Here is a 21,994-nt window from a genome sequence, read left to right as displayed (position 1 = left end):
CATTTCTCTATTGTATTTATATAGATTCATTACCTTTGAATCGATTGGAAGGATATGGATGTCATTCTTCTTCTCGGTCTCTGCTGTTCCATCCTTGAACTCCCATGTAACTTTAGGAGTGGGACGGCCGGTGATGAGAGCTGGTATTTTAATGGTAGTTCCAGCTCTGCAGGACAACAGCTCATGGGCGCTGACCTCCAGAGTAATGTTTGGTTCAGCTGTGAAATTAAAAAGTACATTAGTATAGTAAAAATCATAGTATAGTACATCAGTAAAACTCAAATCAACAAGCCAAACTCACACATAATTAAGTGATAATGCCAGAGAAGCTGGTGTTTGGTGGATATATTGGCACGAGTCTCGTGCTGGTAAACCGTGGAAAAAATGTCCTCCAAACACAGGCTTCGAGGGCATTATCACCATTATACAACGGGTTACCAACATATTCAAATAATGATTCATATATTTTAATTAAAAACATTATTTTTATGAATTTATTCATACTATTTCATCCTTCTACAAGATATAGTCCCGACACAAATCTAGGGTTGCTACCCAAGCCAGCTGGTTGTTCGTTCTATCGGTTTGATTGCCAGAGCCACGACCCAGTCATTCAGTCTTTTTGTTCTGTATCTATGGACGCGACCTAATCGTTCATTCTAAGTGTTCCATTGCCAAATATGGCTAACTTACAATCAAGTCGAAAAGGTGCAGCCAGAATAACAGCAAAGTAGCTGAATATTCATTTGTTAAAGCTGTTTTCTAGTGACATTTATTTAGATACATCCATAATGATGAGCTAATGAAAATGTGAACACTTGTCAGGACACTGTTGTTCAGAGGAGCTAGCCAACAACACAGCTAACACAATCACTTCACACTGAAGCTGGAAAGACTGCAAACTAGCTGCACTTTGTTTTGTTTGACGTTTTTCTAATGGTCTATTCTTTGTATATATCCATAAAAATGATGCCACCTGATTCAGGATTTTCAACTGTCTGAGAAACGCTACCTGTCTGTCCGTCTGGTCCAGACTCGTTCATTACTATGGGACAGCTGGGGATCGAATTTGATATTGAAACAATGTTTCAAATGTCGGAGAGACAAACAGCAAGGTTTATACAAATCTCCTCTGTTGAAAACTAAATTTTAGTCAAAAAAAATGTGAGATAATGTCTAGACGCTTTTTATAGTGCCAGTTCAGTTTGTGGTGTGACAATGGCATAGAAGTTGGAAAGGCAACAGAGCTGAGACTTACTTAAGATGTCCTGGACAGTGATGTCAGCAGAACGTGCGCTTGGTTCAGATTTGCCAGCAGCGTTGACAGCAGTGACTCTGAATCTGATCTTCTGGCCTTCTTTCAGGTCTGGAACAGTGATCTCAGTGGTAGGGTGCAGCTTCTCAGGGTCACTGACTCTCTTCCAATCTAGGGAGTCTGTGTCCTGAACCTCAACGATGTAGCCCTTGACTGGGCTGCCGCCATCTTTCTCTGGTGGGGTCCAGGTGAGAGTGACACTGGTCTTGGTCTTGTCCTTAACAACTGGCACTCCTGGTGCACTAGGGGGATCTGAAAAAAAGTCAATGCAAGTTTTACTCAAATGTAATTATGCATGTATTTAATCCTTATTCAAACAGAAAGTCCAGTTGAGGTCAGAAGATCTTTCCAAAGGGGAATCTGCCATAATAATGAATTATGATATAGTCTTCTTGACATACAGTGCATTCCGAAAGTCATCAGACCTCTTGACTTTTTCCACATTTTGTTACGTTACAGCATTATTCTAAAATTGATTAAATTGTTTTTTTTCCCTTCATCAATCTACACACAATAACCCGTAATGACACAGCAAAAACAGGTTTAAAAATCTTTGCAAATTTTACAAATATCATATTTGGCAGCAATTACAGCCTCGATTCTTCTTGGGTATGACGCTACAAGCTTGGCACACCGGTATTTGGGGAGTTTCTCCCATTCTTCTCTGCAGATCCTCTCAAGCTCTGTCAGGTTGGATGGGGAGCGCCGCTGCGCAGATATTTTCAGGGCTCTCCAGAGATGTTCGATTGGGATCAAGTCCGGGCTCTGGTTGGGCCACTCAAGGACATTCAGACACTTCTCCCGAAGCCACTCCTGCATTGTCTCGTCTATGTGCTTAGGGTTGTTGTCCTGTTGGAAGGTGAACCTTCGGCCCAGTCTGAGGTCATGAGCACTCTAGAGCAGGTTTTCATTAAGGATCTCTCTGTACTGCTCCGTGCATCTTTCCCTTAATCCTGACTAGTCTCCCAGTCCCTGCCACTGAAAAACATCCCACAGCATGATGCTGCAACCATCACACTTCACCGTAGGGATAGTGCCAGGTTTCCTCCTGACGTGACGCTTGACATTCAGGCCAGAGAATCTTGTTACTCATAGTCTGAGAGTCGTTTAGGTGCCTTTTGGCAAACTCTAAGCGGACTGTCTTGTGCCTTTTACGGAGGAGTGGCTTCCGTCTGGCTACAACCATAATGGCCTGATTGTTAGAGTGCTGCAGAGATGATTGTCCTCCTGGAAGGTTCTCCCATCTCCACAGAGGAACTCTGGAGCTCTGTCAGAGGGACCATCGGGTTCTTGGTCCTGACCAAGGCCCTTCTCCCCTGATTGCTCACTTTGGCCAGGCCACTGTGTTCTTGAGGAACTTCAATGCTGCAGAGATTTGTTGGTACCCTTCCCCAGATCTGTGCCTCGACACAATCCTGTCTAGGAGCTCTACTGACAATTACCTTCGACCTCATGGCTTGGTACTGTCAAATGTGGGACTTTATATAGGCAGGTGTGTGTCTTTCCAAATCATGTCCAATCAATTGAATTTACCACAGGTGGACTTCAAGTTGTAGAAACATCTCAAGAATGATCAATGGAAACAGGATGTACCTGAGCTCAATTTTGAGTCTCATAGCAAAGGTTCTGAATACTTATGTAAATAATGTTTCAGTTTTTATTTTGAATATATGTGTAAAAAATTCTAAAAACACGTTTTTGCATCGCATTATGAGGTATTGTGTGTAGATTGATAAGGAATACTTTCCGAGTGCACTGTAGCTATTCTACAACGTCAAAGAAAGAGTACTGTACTTACTGCGTGGATCAACAGCGAATTGACATGGAGATGCTTCACTGGGAGGTCCGATTCCAGCAGCATTCTGAGCCCTAACTCTGAACTGGTACTCAGCCCCTTCATTAAGGCGGAGGACTGTGTATTCCAAACCCTTCACTGCAGGCTTGGTGACTGGAGCTCTGTTCACACGACCCCAGATCCCAGCTCCTCTCTCTCTTTTCTCCAGCCAGTATCCCTGAATGGAGGAGCCACCGTTCTGCAGTGGAGGCTCCCAGGTGATCGTCATAGTAGTGGAAGTTGCTGCGATGACCTTTGGTTTGCGAGGTGGACCAGGAAGCCCGAATGGATCCTTGAGAACGACCTTCTCGGATTCACAACCGTCACTGATTCCGAACTTGTTCTCAGCTTTGATTTTGAATTGGTACTGGCCCATTCTGTCCATTTTGTACACCTAGAAGGAGTGAAATCAATGCATTAGTAATCATCACCATCATATTATTATAAGTTAACTAACCATCCTAAATGAAGGTGTAAAATGAAGTTGACCCTAGATACTGATCTTGGGCCAGTTTTGCACTTTTCCCCACTAGTTAATGGTTAAGGTTAGGATTGGGCGAGGGGATGTTGCTCTGTACCAAGGGGAAACTTAACCCCAGACCCCACATTAAAGCAGTATTTGACTAGTTTTGACCTTAAACAGGAGTTTGGACTAACCCCATATCTCCTATCAATGATATTGCAGGTGAGCTGCTCAAAGTCAGACTTCTTCCTGCTGGCGTCCCTCCTTTCGATGATGTAGTTGGTGATCTCACTTCCCCCGTCGTCCTCTGGGACCGCCCAAGTTAGATAGCAAGACTCAGCCTGGATGTCAGACACCACAATGTCACGTGGTGGCAGAGGGCGGTCTATGAAGGCAAATAAAGCATTATGAGAATATTGCGGCTATTTAAAAAAAATACTAGCTATCAATTTTACTTATTTGAAAGACTCAAAATACTTATTTGAAAGTATCTACAATGACAATTCATAGATAAGTACCACAGTTTATTTAAACTAGCAATCAACAGTAGAAACAATAACAAAGCGAACTCCCCACCCCTGTTTTGGTAAAAAACTAAGGGATTGGGCTAGAAAGTGTAACCACTCTCAAATTCATATACACACACATATGGATGCAAGGACTGATGATCCATGATATTAAAATTATAGTTTTAACCACGTTTTGAGGCTATGTTGTGTTTACATTTACTCTGTTGACAAACATTGGAGTAAACCATGTTTATATTTGGGTTATGATGAGATAGGATAGTTGAACTAAGGTCATGAGGCATTTATAAGTTCAATTCTTCAAAAATCATACACTGAGTGCACAAAACATTAAGAACACCTTCCTAATATTGAGTTGCATTCCCCATGCCCTCAAAATAGCCTCAATTTGTCAGGGCATGGACTCTACAAGGTGTCGAAAGGGTTCCATAGGGATGCTTGCCCATATTGACTCCAATGCTTCCCACAGTTGTGTCAAGTTGGCTGGATGTCCTTTAGGTGGTGGACCATTATTGATACACACGGGAAACTGTTGAGCATGAAAAACCCAGCAGTGTTGCAGTTCTTGACACAAACCAGTATCTCTGGCACCTACTACTATACCCCGTTCAAAGGTACTTAAATATTTTGTCTTGCCCATTCACCCTCTAAATGGCACACATACACAATCCATGTCTTAATTGTCTCAAGGCTTAAAAATCCTTATTTAACCTGTCTCCTCACCTTCATCTACAGGGATTGAAGTGGATTTAACAGGTGACATCAATAAGGGATCATAGCTTTCACCTGGATTCACCTGGTCAATCTATATCACGGAAAGAGCAGGTGCTCTTTATGTTTTGTATACTTAGTGTATAACTAATTTAGTTTATTAGGTACACCACCACATTCACGAAAATGGTTCACTCCTACAGACAGTGAGTCATGTGGCCATGGCTTGCTATATAAAGCAGGCAGACAGGCATTGAGGCATTCTGTTACTGTTTGATTGAACATTAGAATGGGCAAAACTAGTGACCTTTGCGACATTGAGCGTGGTATTATCGCCGGTGGCAGGCGTTCAGGTTCCAGTATCTCAGAAACAGCATTTTTACGCACAACAGTGTCTAGAGTTTACAAAGAATGGTGTGACAACAAAAACATCAGTCAGCGGCAGTCCTGTGGGCGATAACAGCTCATTGATGAGAGAGGTCGAAGGAGAATGGCAAGAATCGTGCAATCGAACAGGCGGGCCACAAACAGGCAAATAATTGCGCAGGACAACAGTGGTGTGCAGAACGGCATCTCGGAGCACACAACTTATCAGTCCTTGTCTTGGGCTATTGCAGCTGATGACCACTCCGGGTTTCACTACTATCAGCTAAAAACAAGAGGAAGTGGCTCCAGTGGGCACGAGATCACCAACACTGGACAATTGAGGAGTGGAAAAACATTGCCTGGTCCGACAATTCCCGGTTCCGGTTGTGTCATACTGATGGCAAAGTCAGGATATGACATAAGCAGTAGTAGTCCATGGCCCCATCTTGCCTTGTGTCAATGGTACAGGCTGTTGGCGGTGGTGTAATGGTGTGAGGAATGTTTTCCTGGCACACATTAGCTCCCTTGATGCCAATTGAGCAACATTTGAATGTCACACCTTGTAGAATCAATCCCCCAAAGAATCCAGGCTATTCTGGAGGCAAAGGGGGGTCCGACCTGGCACTAGATGAACGTACCTAATGAACTGCCTCTGAGTGTAAGTCCAGAAATTGATGTAGCAACTGCTGTTTGCCCCATTAAGACATTTTGTAGCGCTTACACACCTACGTACGATTATACTAATATTATAATTGTATGGTTATCACAGATCTGTTTGCTGAAAATGTTAATGATCGCTGAAAATGTTTACCTAGAACCTCCACATGGATGATGCGGTGTGCTTTGCCATGGCAGTTGGTGGCAGCCAGTTTGTAGTCTCCCTTGTCTCCTCTGATAGTCTCAGGGATGCTGATCTTGGTGGTGCATTTGGTGCGGGCCACCTCCTCGAACTCCATCAACAGTGTCTCAGTAGCCATGGGGATGACAACGTCATCCTTAGACCACTGAACCTCTGGCATTGGCAGACCCACCACCTCAGCAGGGATCTCAATTGCTGCTCCCTTCCTCACAATGATTGTATCTCTCTTGAAATGCTCCAAGATTGAGATTTCGGGGGGAACTATGATAACAGACCACACAAGGCATTTCGTTAAGATGAATACAAAAAAAGCAGTTTACTGTGGTTGCTTTATTATCCAAGACAAATATATTGTTTATGGTAGGGTTTATAGAAGAGTGTAACATTACTTACTTTCATCATCCTGTATGTTAGCACTGATTGGTTTGGAGCGTTCGCCCTCTCCCACCTCAGTCACGGCAAACACACGGAACTGATACACGTGGTTCTCTGATAGGTTCTCCAATTTGATGTGTAAGTCTTTGCAGAGCTTGCGATTGGCCACGTCAAACTCAGTTCCATCTGCTCTCATCTTCTCAACATAGTAACCCGTGATTGGGCTACCTCCATCGCTGCGAGGTGGCTCCCAAGCAAGAGCAATAGCAGTAGTCCACCTTTCGGTGTAGTGCAGTTTCAATGGTGGAGATGGAACAGCTGGAAGAGAGGAGTTCAATTTTAGAATCATTTTTAGATATTAAAATCTGTATATAAAAAGAAAGACACTCCAGCACATTGTGATTGTAGATTCTCCACAAACAATGTAATGGATCTTAGAACCAGATAAAATTCTAACATCTTTGAATTAGCTTTTTTCTTCACTCGTCATACCTTTGGGATCCGAAGCCAGAATAGGCCCAATGTCCGTTGGGGCGCCATCACCGTACTTGTTCCTTGCAAAAACCCGGAAATCGTACTCTTCCTCTGAAAGCAAACCCTGAATGTCACACTTGCATGAAGCAATCTCGATAGGTTGTCTGAATAGCTTCATTTTTGCATCCTTTTTCTCCACTACGTAGCCGATGACATCGCTGCCACCGTTATCTAGAGGATCTGCCCAGCTCAAGCTGATGTTCTTCTTGGTGACATGAGTAGTCTTCAGATTAACCACAGGCCCAGGGACATCTAGTTACAACCACACAAAAGGGTACAAATTAAGAGGATGAGAAAACCCATGATAGGAGAACTATGGCCTGTATTCATAAAAAGTCTCAGAATAGTAGTGCTGATCTAGGATCAGTTTAGCCTTTTAGATTATAATGAACAAGATTATATGGACAGTGGGGACATGATCCTAGATCAGCACTTCTCCTCTGAGATGGGGCCTATGTGAGCAATTGATTGCTTGCACACTTACCCATGACGTCAACTCTAGTGACAGCAGATTTGGTTCCACTGCTGTTGGTTCCAGAGATCTGGTACTTTCCGTGATCAGTTCTCTTGGCGTACTTGATGAACAGAAGGCTGTTCTTTCCTTCTGTTTCGATCACAACATGCTCTTTGTCAGTTTCAGCCTCATCCTTCATCCATTTCACTTCCGGTTGTGGTCTGCCGATGGCGAACGCTGGCAGTCTCAGTGCCTCGCCGGCTTTGATGATGACTCCGTTCTTCACAGAGGCATCAAAGTCAACCACTGGGGGCTCTGGGGACATAGACATAGAAATGTTTGTTTAATGAGTACACTTTAGGCCAATAAAAAAAAGGAATAAATATTATATAGTAGTATGATATCATTAGCTCGGTGACATATTTGAGCTATATGAGCTGACTGGTTGAGCTAAATGGTGAAGCTGAATGATTTCACGATATGAGTTAACTGGCTTGTTCTCTGGGGTCAACGCAAGGTTATTGTAAAGCACTATGAGACAACTGCTGATATAAAAAGGGCTTTATAAATACATTTGATTGTTTGATTGATTGATTGATAGATACCTTGAGGCTCCTTCACAGTAACTGGTTCAGTCATGCCAGGTGCTCCCGGTCCGGCGTCATTGACAGCAATAACCCGGATGTAATAGTCAGCGCCCTCTGTCAGCCCAGTCACTGTATACTTCAGCTCCTTGCATCTGAACTCTGTACTACGTTTCCATTCCTTCTCTCCAGCCAGAACACTCTCAACATGGTAGCCAAGTATATCCCCTCCTCCATTGTACAGGGGGGGAACCCAGGCGATATCAACTGTTGTCGCAGAGGTATCAATAACTCTTGGAGTGGGTGGGCCAGGTGGCACTGTAGAGGCAGAAAGAGATAACTTGAGTCAATGCTTATAATATTGATGATTGTGTGTCAACTAAGACATATAGGGGTGAATCCTAACTTCCACTTATAACAAATTTTCACATAAGCTCCCATTGACATCAATGTTTGACTAAGTAATAAAGAAAAAAAATTACACCATAGATTATAGTGTTGGTAGCTATTCTCAGATAAACTTACAGATTGGATCCATAGCAATCTGGGGATCAGTTGGGACACTGAAGGGTCCGGGGCCAGCCAGATTCTCTGCACAGACTCTGAATATGTATACCAGGCCTTCCATAAGACCCTCAATCTTCACAGAGAGGGTATTGAGCAGGAATCGGTTCACCCTAGTCCAGTGTTTGCTGTTCATTTCCTTCCTCTCGATCCAGTAGCCCAGGATGGGACTACCGTTGTCCTTGGGCTCATGCCAGGAGATGAACACACTGTTGGCAGTCACCTCTCCAATTCTGGGTGTGTTTGGAGCATCGGGTGGATCTTGAAAGAATAGAAGGGGAAAAGTAGAATGTTGTATTTGGCAGTTATTGACAAAAACACACACTTATACCAGTGATAGTAAAGGGAAAATACACATTTCAACAAACGTTTATAACTGATAGTAAAGGAAAAACAGAAATGTCATTGTAGATATTTACCGAATTGGTTCTTGGCAACGACTGGCTCAGAGAGACATGAAGGTCCGCAGCCAAACTTGTTCTCAGCGGTAATACGGAAGATGTACTCCTTTCCTTCAATCAGTTTGGTAACAGGATAGTTGCAAACCTTGAGGGTTGAAGTTACCGTGATCCATCCAATATCTTCATTCTTGTTGTCTTTCTTTTCAAGGATGTAGTTCAGGATCTCACTACCACCATCGTCAAGAGGAGGGTCGAACTTGCAGATGACAGAGGTGTCCCTGATCTCCTCAAAGACAAAGTTCACTGGAGGTCCAGGTTTATCTGTACAAATCATAGAAAAGAGAATGTTGAAACTCTTGTTGATGGGTTATGCTCCAGGAGGAGTAAAATGACTAAGTAAGTAAGTAAAGTTCTGAAAAATGACTGAAAATAGTTTGTGATGAGGATCATTGGCTTACCAAGGACGTTGACGTCACAGTATGCAGTTGCAACACCATGAGAGTTCTCGGCCTGGATGCAGAAGTGACCGTGGTCAGCTCTGATGGAGTCTCGCACCATGATTGAGGTCTCGCCCTTCTTTACAGCATAAGAAAGACGCTCATGAAGAGGGGTTACAAACACCGCAGGTTCTTCAGGTTCAACCTTGCCCCCCTTCTTCTTCAGAATAGGCAGTACTGGCTTCTTCTCTGGTACATTCTTGACGTCTTCGTTGTTCCTGAGCCAGGTGACAGTTGGGTATGGAGCGCCAGAGATGTAGGCGTCCAGGCGGATCTCTTCACCCTTCCTGATGCACAGGCCATGCTGCAGGCGAGCATGGAGGGACACCTTGGGTTTTTCTGAAAGAATTGACAACACAAAGAATAAACCATAGAAATAGAATGAATAGAACAGGTGTCCCCATTCAAGTCAATTATGACATAATGGAAAGACTGGTAGCCATTGTGAGTGTATCCATGCCAGGAAGTAAAAGCAGGAAGTGTACCCTTCAATCAGATTTGTTGAGTCAACTCAACTGACATAAAAAATACATTCCATTGCATGAGCTGCATCATTTCAATGAACATTCTACATTACCATGGCAATCAAGCATCAGTTGATAGAACATTCCAAATCACCATGGAAATTATTGCATCACAAGACCAGGCAGCCATTGCGAGTGTACAATACATTTTACAGTAACATTGCTAGGGTTAAAGCTGCCAAGCCTGTTCTATTCATTCTATTTGTATGGGTTAAACTACATGTTATTATTAGACATACACTTCGGCCTCGATTCAATCAGATATAGCGTCAACTGCATTGGCCGACATCCACATAGTGTGTTGGAGGTGTAGCTGTGGTATGAGCTGACCAATCGGTGAGCGGCTGCTCGTGTGTCACGAACCACTCCCTTCCTTATTATCCCTATACTGTGTTAGAAGTTCAAAACAGCAATATCGTATAAGCTCTATCGATTATAGAAATAGTGACAGGCTAATGCATGTTTTCATGTTAATTTCGATGGGGGGATTTATAGCCTATCAGTCTAATCAAAGTGTAGACAATAGTGTAGACAAGAAAACATCACGCATTCGAGTGTTTGAACTTGTAACGTGGCTGCATGAACTTCTAACGCGGCTGCATGGGATTTGTCAGAAATAAAGTTGGGTGTGGTTTCGTTGCATCCAATGGCAGTTTTCACAACAAGGTAGCACAAGGAGCTGCTTGTGGATTTCACAGCTCTAACACAGTTGTTTCTCCGACACCGGCAAAACATGCGCGTGTCGGCTAGCATGGATCTGATAGAATCTAGGACTTGATCTTTCGAATTGGTGTACATCAGACGCCATCAGAGTCCATTTGGAGCGCTTTTCAAGGACCCAAAGGCGTTTTACAATACAGAACAAGTAACAAACAAAAATGAAACAATGTCAAAAAGGTAGCCATACCAACGGGAGCAGCGATCATGGTCAGTGGAGTGCTGCGAGACGGCTCGCTGACTCCAGCAGCGTTCTCAGCGCGAACACGGAACTGATACTCTTTGCCTTCTGTCATATCTTTCACCACATAGGTGAAACCAGGCACCAGGGATGGGTTGATTCTCTGGAATCTATCACCATCCTTCTCAATGCATTCCAGGATGTAGCCAGTGATGGCGCAACCACCGTCAGACACTGGTGGTTTCCAGGTCAGTGTGATAGAGTTGGCGGTTGGATCATGAGCCTCAACATCAATGGGTGGATCTGGTTTCTCTGTAAATAACAAAGCAGGAAAAATAACATCAATACATTTCTCTGCAATCCATAATCCATGGAGCCGGGAAAGGTTCATACATCCAACACATTCTCCTATATAATGCGTTCCTACTCCTTCAAAAATGGTGGTGAAGAAACTATCAAGCAATTCTAACCAACTGTGAAAAGTTGGAAAGTGCTCCAGAACACTTACGTTTCACTTCCATAGTGATGACAGGGTTGCGGAGCTCCAGGAATGGCCCAGAGCCGACCTTGTTGACAGCCTTGACCCGGAAGTGATATTCTTCGTTCAGCTTGAGATCGTTGACCTGGTAGGTCAGGATGTTTTCTCCTGACATCAGAGGCCTGAAAGTCTTATTAGAAGCCCCTCTACGCTCCAGAACGTAGTGGAGAATTGGAGTACCACCATCACTCTCTGGAGCCTCCCATGTCAGCTTGCAGGAGTTCTTAGTGATCTCATCTGCATTGATGTCCTTGCATTGGCCGGGCAGACCTGTGAATATAATGCAGAATATGCTATACAGTCTGTTTTCTGCATTTGAAGTAATAAATATCTTGACTTAACACCAAATATTTTCACAGTGAAGAATTCAAGTGAATACTATACGTGAATCTTACCAATAACTTTAACGTTGATGATTCTGGTGGCTGTTCCAATCGCATTCTCCAGAGTGACGGAGTATTCTCCAGCATCATCATGCACACACTTCATCACTTCCAGGTGAACACTGTTGAGCTCACAAGTCATCAACCGTCTGTCGTCATTCTGTAACTTTGTGTCAGAGGCAGTATCTGTGTGGATGATTTTGCTCCAGACCATCTCTGGTTTGGGGACGGCATTGTATGGGATGTTGATATGCAGCTTGTCACCCTCAACCACCACAATGTCTAGGGCCTCCATATCCATAGTAGGAATACCTGAGAGAGTGGATAAAGAGATGTATATGTTACTTCCCATTTATTTTCAATAAGTGGCATAAGATTTATTTCCATTTGACACTTATGGTAAGTATGCTTACTGTCTGGATCCTTGGCAAAGACCTTCTCAGAAATGGCAGAAGGATCGCTGACACCGACAGAGTTGATGGCACGGACTCTCAGGACATATTGTTTCTCTGGTTTGATGCTTTCCTCTGCTTTGTATTTGAGCTCCTTGACTGGGCGAGTGTTGATTCTCATCCACTTCTCAGCTTTAGCCTCTCGGAGCTCAACATGGTATCCTGTGATGGGGCTACCTCCATTCTTCAATGGTACCTTCCAGGTAATGTTGATATGCTCTCTACTGGCATCAACTATGACCAAGTCAACAGGAGGAGATGGTGGACCTGGGAAGAAGAAAAAACACATTATTCACATTGGTTGCTTTTGAAAAGTAGTGGAAGGCACTCTACCAATGGAAGAAGAGGTGTCTTGTGGGGTGTGAGCGAGAGTTGCACCTTTTCCTTCCTAATATTGATTGCCTTTGCCATGCCAAGACAAAGTTATATTAAATAATCATACTACAGATTAATATAATAATACATTGAGAATTTAACAGACAACTCACTTATAGCATCCTCAATGGTGACTACTTCTGTTGGTTCACTAGGGTGTCCAACACCAGCCTCATTCTCAGCACGGACCTGGAACTGAACCTCAGTGCCCTCATCCACATCTGTGACTTTGTAGGTGCACAGAGCGTCAGGGGTCTTTCCAGACTTCACCCAGCGGGTTCCAAGTTTCTCTTTCTTCTCAATGACATACCTAAAAAGCAAATGGTATGTATTATTTTAAAACGGTTTAAAATGACTTTAATACAAATACTGTCATGACAAACATATAGACAATTACACGTTTGTTATTCACTTACTTTGTAATGGGTCTCCCACCATCACTCTTTGGAGCTTCCCATTTCAGTTCAACGTGTCTCTTCGACACCTCCACAATAGTCAAGGCATAGGGTGGCCCAGGAGTGGCTGGAAAGAAAAAGATGAAAGCAAAGTTCATACGTTGTAAGAACTACTCCACTGACTTTAACTCTCCATCAACAATAGAATGACTGAAGCGGGACCGGATAGAAACGTACTGAAAGTATCTTTAGCTAGAACAGAGTCTTCCAGTTCACAGTAATCACTCTGTCCGACTGCGTTCTCAGCAGCCACACGGAACACATAGAGAGAGCCCTCATTCAGTGGAGTGACAGTGTACTTCAGCTCCTTCACAGTGGTGTCCACCGCAGTCCAGGTCTTACGCCTGACATCCCTCTTCTCAACAACGTAGTTGGTGATTGGAGAGCCACCGTCGTTGTCAGGAGCCTGCCACTTCAGCTCAGCGTTGATCTTTGTGATGTTGGCCACCTCAAGCCATTGAGGAGGTGATGGAGGATCTGGTGAATAGAAAAGGCAAAATTAAGCTCATATAATTTCCAATTCCAAATAGTCATCCAACTGGTATTGTCTCTCAAAGCCAGGGATCATCAACTGGATTCAGCTGAGGGACAATTTTTTGTTGAGCAGATGGTCAGGGGGCCGGAACATAATTACAAATTATTTGTAGACTGCAATGTGACCGCAAGAAGACCAAACATATATAATATTTCACAAAAACATAATCATTTCAAACCTTGCTTACATTTGTATACGATCACATATACCTCTATATTATGCATGGGAATACTTTGGAACAGATTTCCAAAATTCAAATCACTTGGAGCTGATTTGCTGGTGTTTTTACAGTCTATTATGTACAACAATAAAAATATTACAAATTTATAAACTTTATTTTTTCATCAAGCTTGGGGGGGCCAAATAAAATCACCCACAATCAAATTTGGCCAGCGAGCCGCCAGTTGGGGATCCCTGCTCTCAGCCTAATTGTCGGAGTTAACATGATGACTTACAGAGTCTTTCCTTGCAGACCACAGGATCGCTTGGGTCACTGGGCTCACTCTCTCCTGCGCAGTTGACGGCCTTGACTCTGAATGAGTACTCCTGTTTCTCCATCAAACCCTTCAGGAAGTGCTCAGTCTGGGGCACGTCCTCTGCTGCTCTGATCCATGCTTCGGTACCAGTCTTCAGGAACTCAATGATGTAACCCTCGATCTTGGCACCGCCGTCATGCTCTGGCCTGGTCCATTGCAGGGAGGCAGATGTCTTAGCTATTTCTCTGATGAAGGGTTTGCCAGGAGCCCATGGAGGATCTGGAAAACAAGTAACATAACAGGTTTATGACAGGTCTTATTTTGCTGATGATACTTGTTTTCTTTAAATGATATAGCTATCTGAAAATAATATAACTAAATGAACAATATAACACAACATACCAATTGGATCCTTGACCAAGACTGGATCAGTCTCAGTGCTTGGTTTTCCTGGTCCTGCAAGATTCTCAGCCAAGACACGGAACTTGTACTTCTTCTTGGTAGGCAGGCCCTTCACCCTGAAATTAATATATAGACATATTTGATACGACTGTGGATATACACATACAAAATGACAAAATGTAAAATAATAGTTAACTATAGTTATAGTATAATTATAGAACCTAAAAAGGCCAACTGTACCTAAAGGTGATGTCCTTGATGGGCAGCTTGTTGCATCTGATCCATTTGTCATTTTCTGGGTCGAACCTCTCGATCCAGTACCCAGTGATAGGACTGCCACCATCCTCATCAGGCTCGTACCATGTCAGAGTCAGAGAGTCCTTAGCAATATCAGAAGGCTGCAATCTGGATGGAGCACCAGGAGGATCTAAAAGACAACAGCAACAAATATATAATGCAATAATAGAACAGAGGACTATGTTTAATGAATTTCAGTGTATAAAGTATATTACATTGACAACATAAATATAAGATAGTAGATAACGTACCAAAGGAGTATTTGGCGATGATTGGCACATGCTCATTAGGGGCGCCGATGCCATACTGGTTCTCAGCTTGTACTCTGAAGACGTATTCCTTTTCAGGGGTGAGTTTGGTGGCATTGAAGGTGGTTTGTTTCACAGTGGATGACAGTTTGGTCCACTCCTCTTTGTCAAAGGGTCTGAGCTCCACAATGTAGTTGGTGACGACAGAACCTCCATCATCTCTGGGAGGGTTCCAGGCCAGGTAGCAGGAGTGGTTGGTGATCTCAGAGATATCAAACGCAGCTGGAGGACCAGGCTTATCTGTAGGGTGACATTAAAATATTGTTATAAACATGACAAATGTGTTGTTCCAAAGTTGTAATTGACATTTATTGACATTGACATTGACATTTAGGGTAAAAAATATATCGTATAGGGTAAAAAATATATCGTACCAAGAATGTTGACATCAACAGTTGCGGTAGCACGACCACTGCTGTTGACTGCCTCAATGATGTAGGTAGATGTGTCTTCTCTGACAGTTTTGGCGATAGACAAAGTGGAGTTTCCCGTCTTGGTATCGATGGTGATGCGATCATCTCCCTTCAGGACCAGGTCAGCCTTGGTCCATTTTACCTTGGGTTCGGGCTTTCCGACAATATCAGCTGGAAGCTCAATCTTGGTTCCGGCTCTGGCGGTCAAACCAGCCAGCAACTTCACGTCCAGTTGAATTTCTGGAGGCTCTGTTGGGATCAATTGGAAACAGAGTGACATTTCTGCAACAAACCAATGACAGTTTAACTCAGGGCACGTGTCTTTAGGATTCAGAAAAGAGCTATGTAAATCCTATGTATTATTATCATGATTATATACTGTACATTACCTATACATCAACACCATTATCCTAGAAACCCTAGACCCACTCCAATTTGCATACCGCCCCAACAGATCCACAGATGATGCAATCTCTATTGCACACCACACTGCTCTTTCCCACCTGGACAAAAGGAACACCTATGTGAGAATGCTATTCATAGACTACAGCTCAGCGTTCAACACCATAGTGCCCTCAAAGCTCCTGAACTTCCTGACAGGCCACACCCAGGTAGTAAGGGTAGGTAACAACACATCCGCCACGCTGATCCTCAACACAGGGGCCCCTCAGTGGTTCGTGATCAGCCCCCTCCTGTACTCCCTGTTCACTCCTGAATCCACAGCCAGGCACGACTCCAACACCATCATTAAGTTTGTTGATGACACAACACTGACAACGACAAGACAGCCTATAGGGAGGAGGTCAGAGACCTGGCACTGTATATAGTCTCGCTATTGTTATTTTACTGCTGCTCTTTAATTACTTCTACTTAAATTTCTTATCTGTATTTTGTTTTAACTGCATTGTTGGTTAGGGGCTCGTAAAGTAAGCATTTCACTATAAGTAAGCATTTCACTATACTATAAGTAAGCATTTCACTATACACCTGTTGTATTCGGCGCATGTGACTAATACAATTTGATTTGATTTGATTACCTTTGGGATCAACAGCCAGGATCTCATCTGTAGCCCTGCAGGGTTTGCCTGCTCCCAGCCTGTTGATGGCCCTCACACGGTAGGCATACCACTGTCCCTCAATCAGACCTGTCACCTGGAATCTAAAGGGAACCGACAATCTGGTTAAACTTAGAAAATAAGTATTCTCCCTTTCATTGTTAATAGAACATGATCAACTGTCAGTTTTAGTATTATTTAGTCACTGAAAAGTTTCAGCATGGGGTTTGATCATTTGCAAATTAAACATACTTCTGAAAGAATGCTAAACTATCAGGAAATGCACCGCTATCCAAAAATCTAAATCTGATTGAACCTCAGGCTGTGTACAACACTAATTTAGAGTAACAATGATAGAGATTAGGATCATACTTCAGCTCAGGCAGTGGGTCTCCACATGGCTCCCACTTGTCTGTGCCACGCTGGCATTTGTCTACAACGTAGCTCTTGATTGAAGCTCCGCCGTCGTACTTGGGTGGCTCCCAGTACAGGAAGATGCCCTTTCCTGACTTGTCTCTCCATTTCAGGTTCTCAGGTGGATCCGGCACAGCTTGGAATAAACACATGGTTTACATTTTCAGACCGTGGTAGAACTTGTGTATGATTTAGTTGAAGTGTACAAATAAATATGTTACTGTAATCAGTTTCTGAGAAGGATAAGTACTCACTGGCAGGCGAGGACACATTGACTGGCTCGTCAATGTAGGCAGGCTCTCCTGGGCCACACTTGTTGATTGCAGTAACACTGAACAAATACTCTTTGCCTTCAATGACATCTGCCACAGTGAACTCCAGGTCCTGTACACCCATGCAAACCTGAAAAGCAATCACAATATAAATTAGTTTTAGGATGAATGGGGAGCATATACATATAGACACATTTATTCCTTAGCGGTTATGGTTATAGGAACACGAATTTGTCATTCAAAGTGTACTCATAAGATATACCTTGACCCAGGTCTTGCGGGACACTTCCTTCTTTTCAATTTGGTAGCCAATAACTGGGCTTCCTCCATCATGCTCTGGTGCCTCCCACATCAGGTGGACATGGTGTCTTGTCACCTCGGAAACCTTGAAGTCTTTGGGTGCACTTGGTGATGCTAAACACAAATTGTAAATAATGAGCAAATACTGCCAGTACTACTACACGGTGAGAGGGCTGTAACATATTAATTAAGTTGGTAACATGAAGACTAGTTGTTTTTTCATCTCAAGGGTATAACTTACCAATAACATTGACTTCAATCTCTCCAAAGGCACTGGTCACATCATTCTCCAGGTGCAGAGTGTATGTGCCTTTGTCTGGACGCACACTTGGAGCCACTGTCAGTTCTGTGTAGGTGCTCCTTGTAACCATGGACACACGGTCACCAGCAGTGAGCTCTTTATCACCACAGCTCCACTTGGCGGTGGGTGTGGGATATCCAAGAAGAGGGACGCGGATAACAAGTGGATGAGGAACAATGACCTCCAGGCCATCCTTAAATCCACTGAGATCCATGGAAGGTCCAACTAAAATGAAAAAACAACATTATGTTAACAACCACATTAAATATTTGCATTTTGTATTTATTTAAAAAAAATAAAAAAATAATGTTCTAGTATCTATTTTCTCTGTTTTAAGTTAACGTTGAATAACAACACACCATGACAATCGTCTGCCAAGAGAGGTCCAAGCTTATCAGCTGGATCTGAAACTCCAGCTGCGTTCTCTGCACACACTCTGTAGTGGTACTGCATCCCCTGCTTCAGTCCAGATACCTAGGACAACAACAAAAGTCAATCAGTACAATGTAATGAGGGAGGGGAATCAATACAAATGACAGTACAAATTGAACAAACTGGCAACAAGCATATTTCACTGCTTGAAAAAAGAAAGTGGCAATTACCTTGTAGTTAAGGTCCTGACAGAGCCTGGCATTGCATCTGAGCCACTTGTCTGTTCCATCCTCACACTTCTGAATAATGTAGCCAGTGATCATGCTTCCTCCATTGCTGGCGGGGGTCTCCCATGTCAGCTGGACAGAGTTCTTTGTCTGGTCAGTGTAGTTGAAGTTCAATGGTGGGCTTGGTTTCTCTGTAATATATTTGAAAGTGTTCAACTGTTATCTATGCCACATAAACATTGGGGTCAGTTGGTCAGAACAACCTTATCTTGACTCACCAATGGGGTCCATGATCTTAACTGGATCGGTTGCAGCACTTGGTTTGCCAATGCCAGCCTTGTTTTCGGCTTTGACACGGAAGATGTATTCCTTGTTCTCAACGACATCAGTGAGAGTGGCTGTGCGGTCCAGAGCCTTGGCGATCATAGCTACCTCCCAGCTCACAGAGGTCCTGTCACGGAACTCAATGATGTAGGAGGTGATCTCAGATCCACCATCAGACTTTGGTTTTTCCCAGGAGACTGTGGCTCCAAACCTGTTCACGATGCCAACCACAACGTCCTCAGGTGCCTCTGGCACATCTGAAGTAATAACAGAGAGAAAGATTTTTAAAGATGATTATTTGTTTAGCTTTTCTTTCACCCCCCTTTTCTCCCCAATTTCATGGTGTCCAATTGTTAGTTGTTACTGTCTTGTCTCATCGCTACAACTCCCATACGGGCTCAGGAGAGACAAAGGTTGAGAGCCATGCGTGCCTTAGACCACTGCACCACCCGGGAGGCCCTATTTGTTTAGCTTTTGATGCTATAATGGTCATAGGACATCACAGTACAGTTGTACTTAGTATTGGGAAAATTCATGCATTTGTATTCTACAGCAGTCAAGTATTGCTTACCAAACTTATTCTTGGCCTGGACAGCTTCGTCTGTCTCCACAGTGGGTCCACTGCCCACTCTGTTGCGAGCACATACTCTGAAGAGGTACTTGTTGTCCCTCTGGAGACCGCTAACAGAGTATTCTGGAGCGTCAGCACGGTCAGTGGCAAGGGTCCATGTCTTGCGCTTGATATCACGCCTCTCCACCACATATGCAATGATCTTGCTGCCACCATCACTCTCTGGCTCTTCCCAGGCCAGGCTGACCTCACCGTCGGCGGTGTCAACCACTTTGAGGTTCTTCACAGGTCCAGGGACATCTGGAGATCACAAAAACATTAATGACCAACTTTTAAAGCATCCTGAACTATCTTACTACTGTAATCCATTAGATGATTTTCAAAAAGATTAGAACCATAACAGTCCTAGACTTACCAATAACATCCAGATTGATGAATGCCTCTCCCTGTCCATGTTTGTTCTTGATGACGATCTTGTACCTGCCCTGATCTGTCTTTTTGGGGCTCTTCAGCCTGTATTCTGTCTTGTCTGCGGAGGTGTCAATGTTCTGCACAGGCAGGCTAACTATGTCGAAGAACCACTCAGCCTCTGCACGAGGATAGGCATCGTAGGGGATCGCCATGACAAAAGGCTTTCCAGCGTCTGTGACCAGGTTCTGATCAGTTGTCTTGATCTTTGGCACAGCTGTGATGGAAAATTACAAGTGTGAATACAAAACAACCGTTTACACCGAGAAGTGTTCAAGAGTTCAGGATGTTGACTCTGACATACCTGCCAGTTCCAGCTTGGCTCTGGCATCCTTCTCCTTGGCAACGACTCTGTACTCTCCTTGGTCCCGAGGCCTGACCTCACACACCTGGAGTCTGTGGACCTTGCCCTCGCTCATCATCTGGTACTTGTCACCCTGGACGATGATCATGTTGTTCCTCATCCATTTGACCTCAACTCTGTCTTTGTTGAGCTCCACCTCAAACACAATATCTGAGCCTGGAGGCTCAAACACATCCTGAGGTGGTCTGACGATCTCAACTGGGGTCTCTGTGAGAAAGAACAACATAATACATCAGGATAACGAATCTCCCAAAGCGTGATTGTGTATTAGAAAGCATTAGAAAATTAACAACTTACCTTCAACAAAGAGGCGGGCCCTGGATCGCCTGTCTTCCAGGCCGCAGGCATATTCACACTCATCGTCTGGTCTGCACTTCTTGATCTTGAGTTTGCAAATCCTGCCATCTTTCTCAAATGAGTATCTGTCAAAACACAAGCAAGACAACTTTTTCAGACCTTTCTATTCAATACTCATAACGTTATCAACACACAACCATTCAATCAATGGGAAATTTGTACCTGGGTCCCTCTCTGATCTCACGACCATTCCTGTACCATTTAACAACAGCCTTCTCTTTAGACAGCTTGCAAGAAAACTCAGCATCTTCAAACTCAGTGATGGTCTGGTCTTTGAGTGGTGTGGAGAAGTCAGTGGGAGCTTCGTTGAGGATCAGCTCAGCAGTGCACTTGTCATCACCAGCCATGGCGGTGTATTCACCCTCATCGTCCATGACACAGTCCTTGATGGTCAGTGTGTGCTTATCTTTCTCCACACGGTACAGGATTCGTTTGCTCATGGTGATCTCCTGACCAGCCTTCATCCATTTGATGGTGATATCAGGTCTGTTCACCTTGCAAGTGAAGCTGATGGTCTTCTTCTCTTGTGTCTCACAGTCCTCAAGAGGCTCAATAATCTTGAGCTTCTCCTCTGTGAATTCACATGATAGACAAGTTAGTTCCTTAATAACATCCTACAGTATTTAAATTAAATTAAATAAGTTACTGTATTTACCTTGTACTTTGGCATTGGCATCGCTCTTGGCATGTTCACCACGATGATTTGTCAATGTAATAGTATACGTGGCTTCATCTGCCTTCTGAGCACCCTTGATCCTCAGAGAGAACACGTTGTCTTTCTGGATCATGACAAACTTGCTGCTCTCAAACATGGTCTCCTCGTTCTTCAGCCACTTAGCTTTAGCTCCCTCAGTGTTCACCTCACAGTTGAAAATGATCTCCTGTCCTTCCTTCACTTGCATATCCTTGATGGGTGTGATGATTCTGAGTTTCTCTGTTGAGAGAAAAAAAACAGTGTCAGCAAAACTATAGTTTTCTATTAGACACAGAAGACAGCAATAAACAAATTATGCAGTATTTGTACAAGTACCCACCAATGACAAACAAGTCAGCTGAGGCTTTGGTAGTCCCAATGAAGGCGACATAGCCTCCTTCATCATGTGGTGTACAATTCTTCACTATCAGTGCTCTTCTCTTGCCATCACAGACAACGTCATACTTATCTCCAGATACAATCTCCTTGTCACCCTTGAGCCATTTGACTTCATAGGTGTCTTTAGAGACTGAGCAGACAAATTCAGCCTTTTCTCCCTCAACCACCTCAAGACTCTGAGGCCTGGCAATGAACTCCGCAGCCAGTTCTAGAAGAACAATAAAGCAAGATGAGTGGAGATGCATATCATTTGTATCAGCAGCTTAACCTGCACTCAAACACATGCCCATCATTTATATAATTTTTAAGAATGTATATGTTTTCAATTTACAGCTC

The 21,994-nt window shown here is 43.6% G+C and overlaps 1 protein-coding gene across 1 annotated transcript in view; it reads right to left on the bottom strand.

The window, feature by feature from the left end:
* Positions 1-21,994, bottom strand: part of ttn.1 (titin, tandem duplicate 1) — a 176,751-nt gene that overhangs the window by 82,923 nt on the left and 71,834 nt on the right. Inside the window, exons 117-155 of the mRNA XM_042306496.1 lie at positions 21,600-21,866; positions 21,221-21,499; positions 20,728-21,136; positions 20,506-20,630; positions 20,149-20,415; positions 19,792-20,061; positions 19,377-19,676; positions 18,760-19,062; positions 18,485-18,672; positions 18,242-18,356; positions 17,823-18,107; positions 17,544-17,695; positions 17,264-17,411; positions 16,968-17,145; positions 16,578-16,699; positions 15,502-15,789; positions 15,071-15,367; positions 14,763-14,949; positions 14,523-14,638; positions 14,100-14,399; positions 13,287-13,586; positions 13,071-13,176; positions 12,768-12,964; positions 12,241-12,546; positions 11,840-12,139; positions 11,415-11,714; positions 10,916-11,218; positions 9,446-9,823; positions 9,006-9,308; positions 8,548-8,847; positions 8,044-8,340; positions 7,469-7,753; positions 6,943-7,236; positions 6,469-6,768; positions 6,028-6,336; positions 3,807-3,997; positions 3,114-3,543; positions 1,259-1,567; positions 34-218 (exon numbers count right to left, since the gene is read on the bottom strand). Coding sequence (XP_042162430.1) covers positions 34-218; positions 1,259-1,567; positions 3,114-3,543; positions 3,807-3,997; positions 6,028-6,336; positions 6,469-6,768; positions 6,943-7,236; positions 7,469-7,753; positions 8,044-8,340; positions 8,548-8,847; positions 9,006-9,308; positions 9,446-9,823; positions 10,916-11,218; positions 11,415-11,714; positions 11,840-12,139; positions 12,241-12,546; positions 12,768-12,964; positions 13,071-13,176; positions 13,287-13,586; positions 14,100-14,399; positions 14,523-14,638; positions 14,763-14,949; positions 15,071-15,367; positions 15,502-15,789; positions 16,578-16,699; positions 16,968-17,145; positions 17,264-17,411; positions 17,544-17,695; positions 17,823-18,107; positions 18,242-18,356; positions 18,485-18,672; positions 18,760-19,062; positions 19,377-19,676; positions 19,792-20,061; positions 20,149-20,415; positions 20,506-20,630; positions 20,728-21,136; positions 21,221-21,499; positions 21,600-21,866 — 9,989 coding nt within the window. The remainder of the gene's footprint in view (positions 1-33; positions 219-1,258; positions 1,568-3,113; positions 3,544-3,806; positions 3,998-6,027; positions 6,337-6,468; positions 6,769-6,942; positions 7,237-7,468; positions 7,754-8,043; positions 8,341-8,547; positions 8,848-9,005; positions 9,309-9,445; positions 9,824-10,915; positions 11,219-11,414; positions 11,715-11,839; positions 12,140-12,240; positions 12,547-12,767; positions 12,965-13,070; positions 13,177-13,286; positions 13,587-14,099; positions 14,400-14,522; positions 14,639-14,762; positions 14,950-15,070; positions 15,368-15,501; positions 15,790-16,577; positions 16,700-16,967; positions 17,146-17,263; positions 17,412-17,543; positions 17,696-17,822; positions 18,108-18,241; positions 18,357-18,484; positions 18,673-18,759; positions 19,063-19,376; positions 19,677-19,791; positions 20,062-20,148; positions 20,416-20,505; positions 20,631-20,727; positions 21,137-21,220; positions 21,500-21,599; positions 21,867-21,994) is intronic.

Source organism: Oncorhynchus tshawytscha, linkage group LG26, assembly GCF_018296145.1.
Source record: "Oncorhynchus tshawytscha isolate Ot180627B linkage group LG26, Otsh_v2.0, whole genome shotgun sequence".
Taxonomy (NCBI): Eukaryota; Metazoa; Chordata; class Actinopteri; order Salmoniformes; family Salmonidae; genus Oncorhynchus; species Oncorhynchus tshawytscha.
This window is presented reverse-complemented; position numbering and strand designations above follow the sequence as displayed.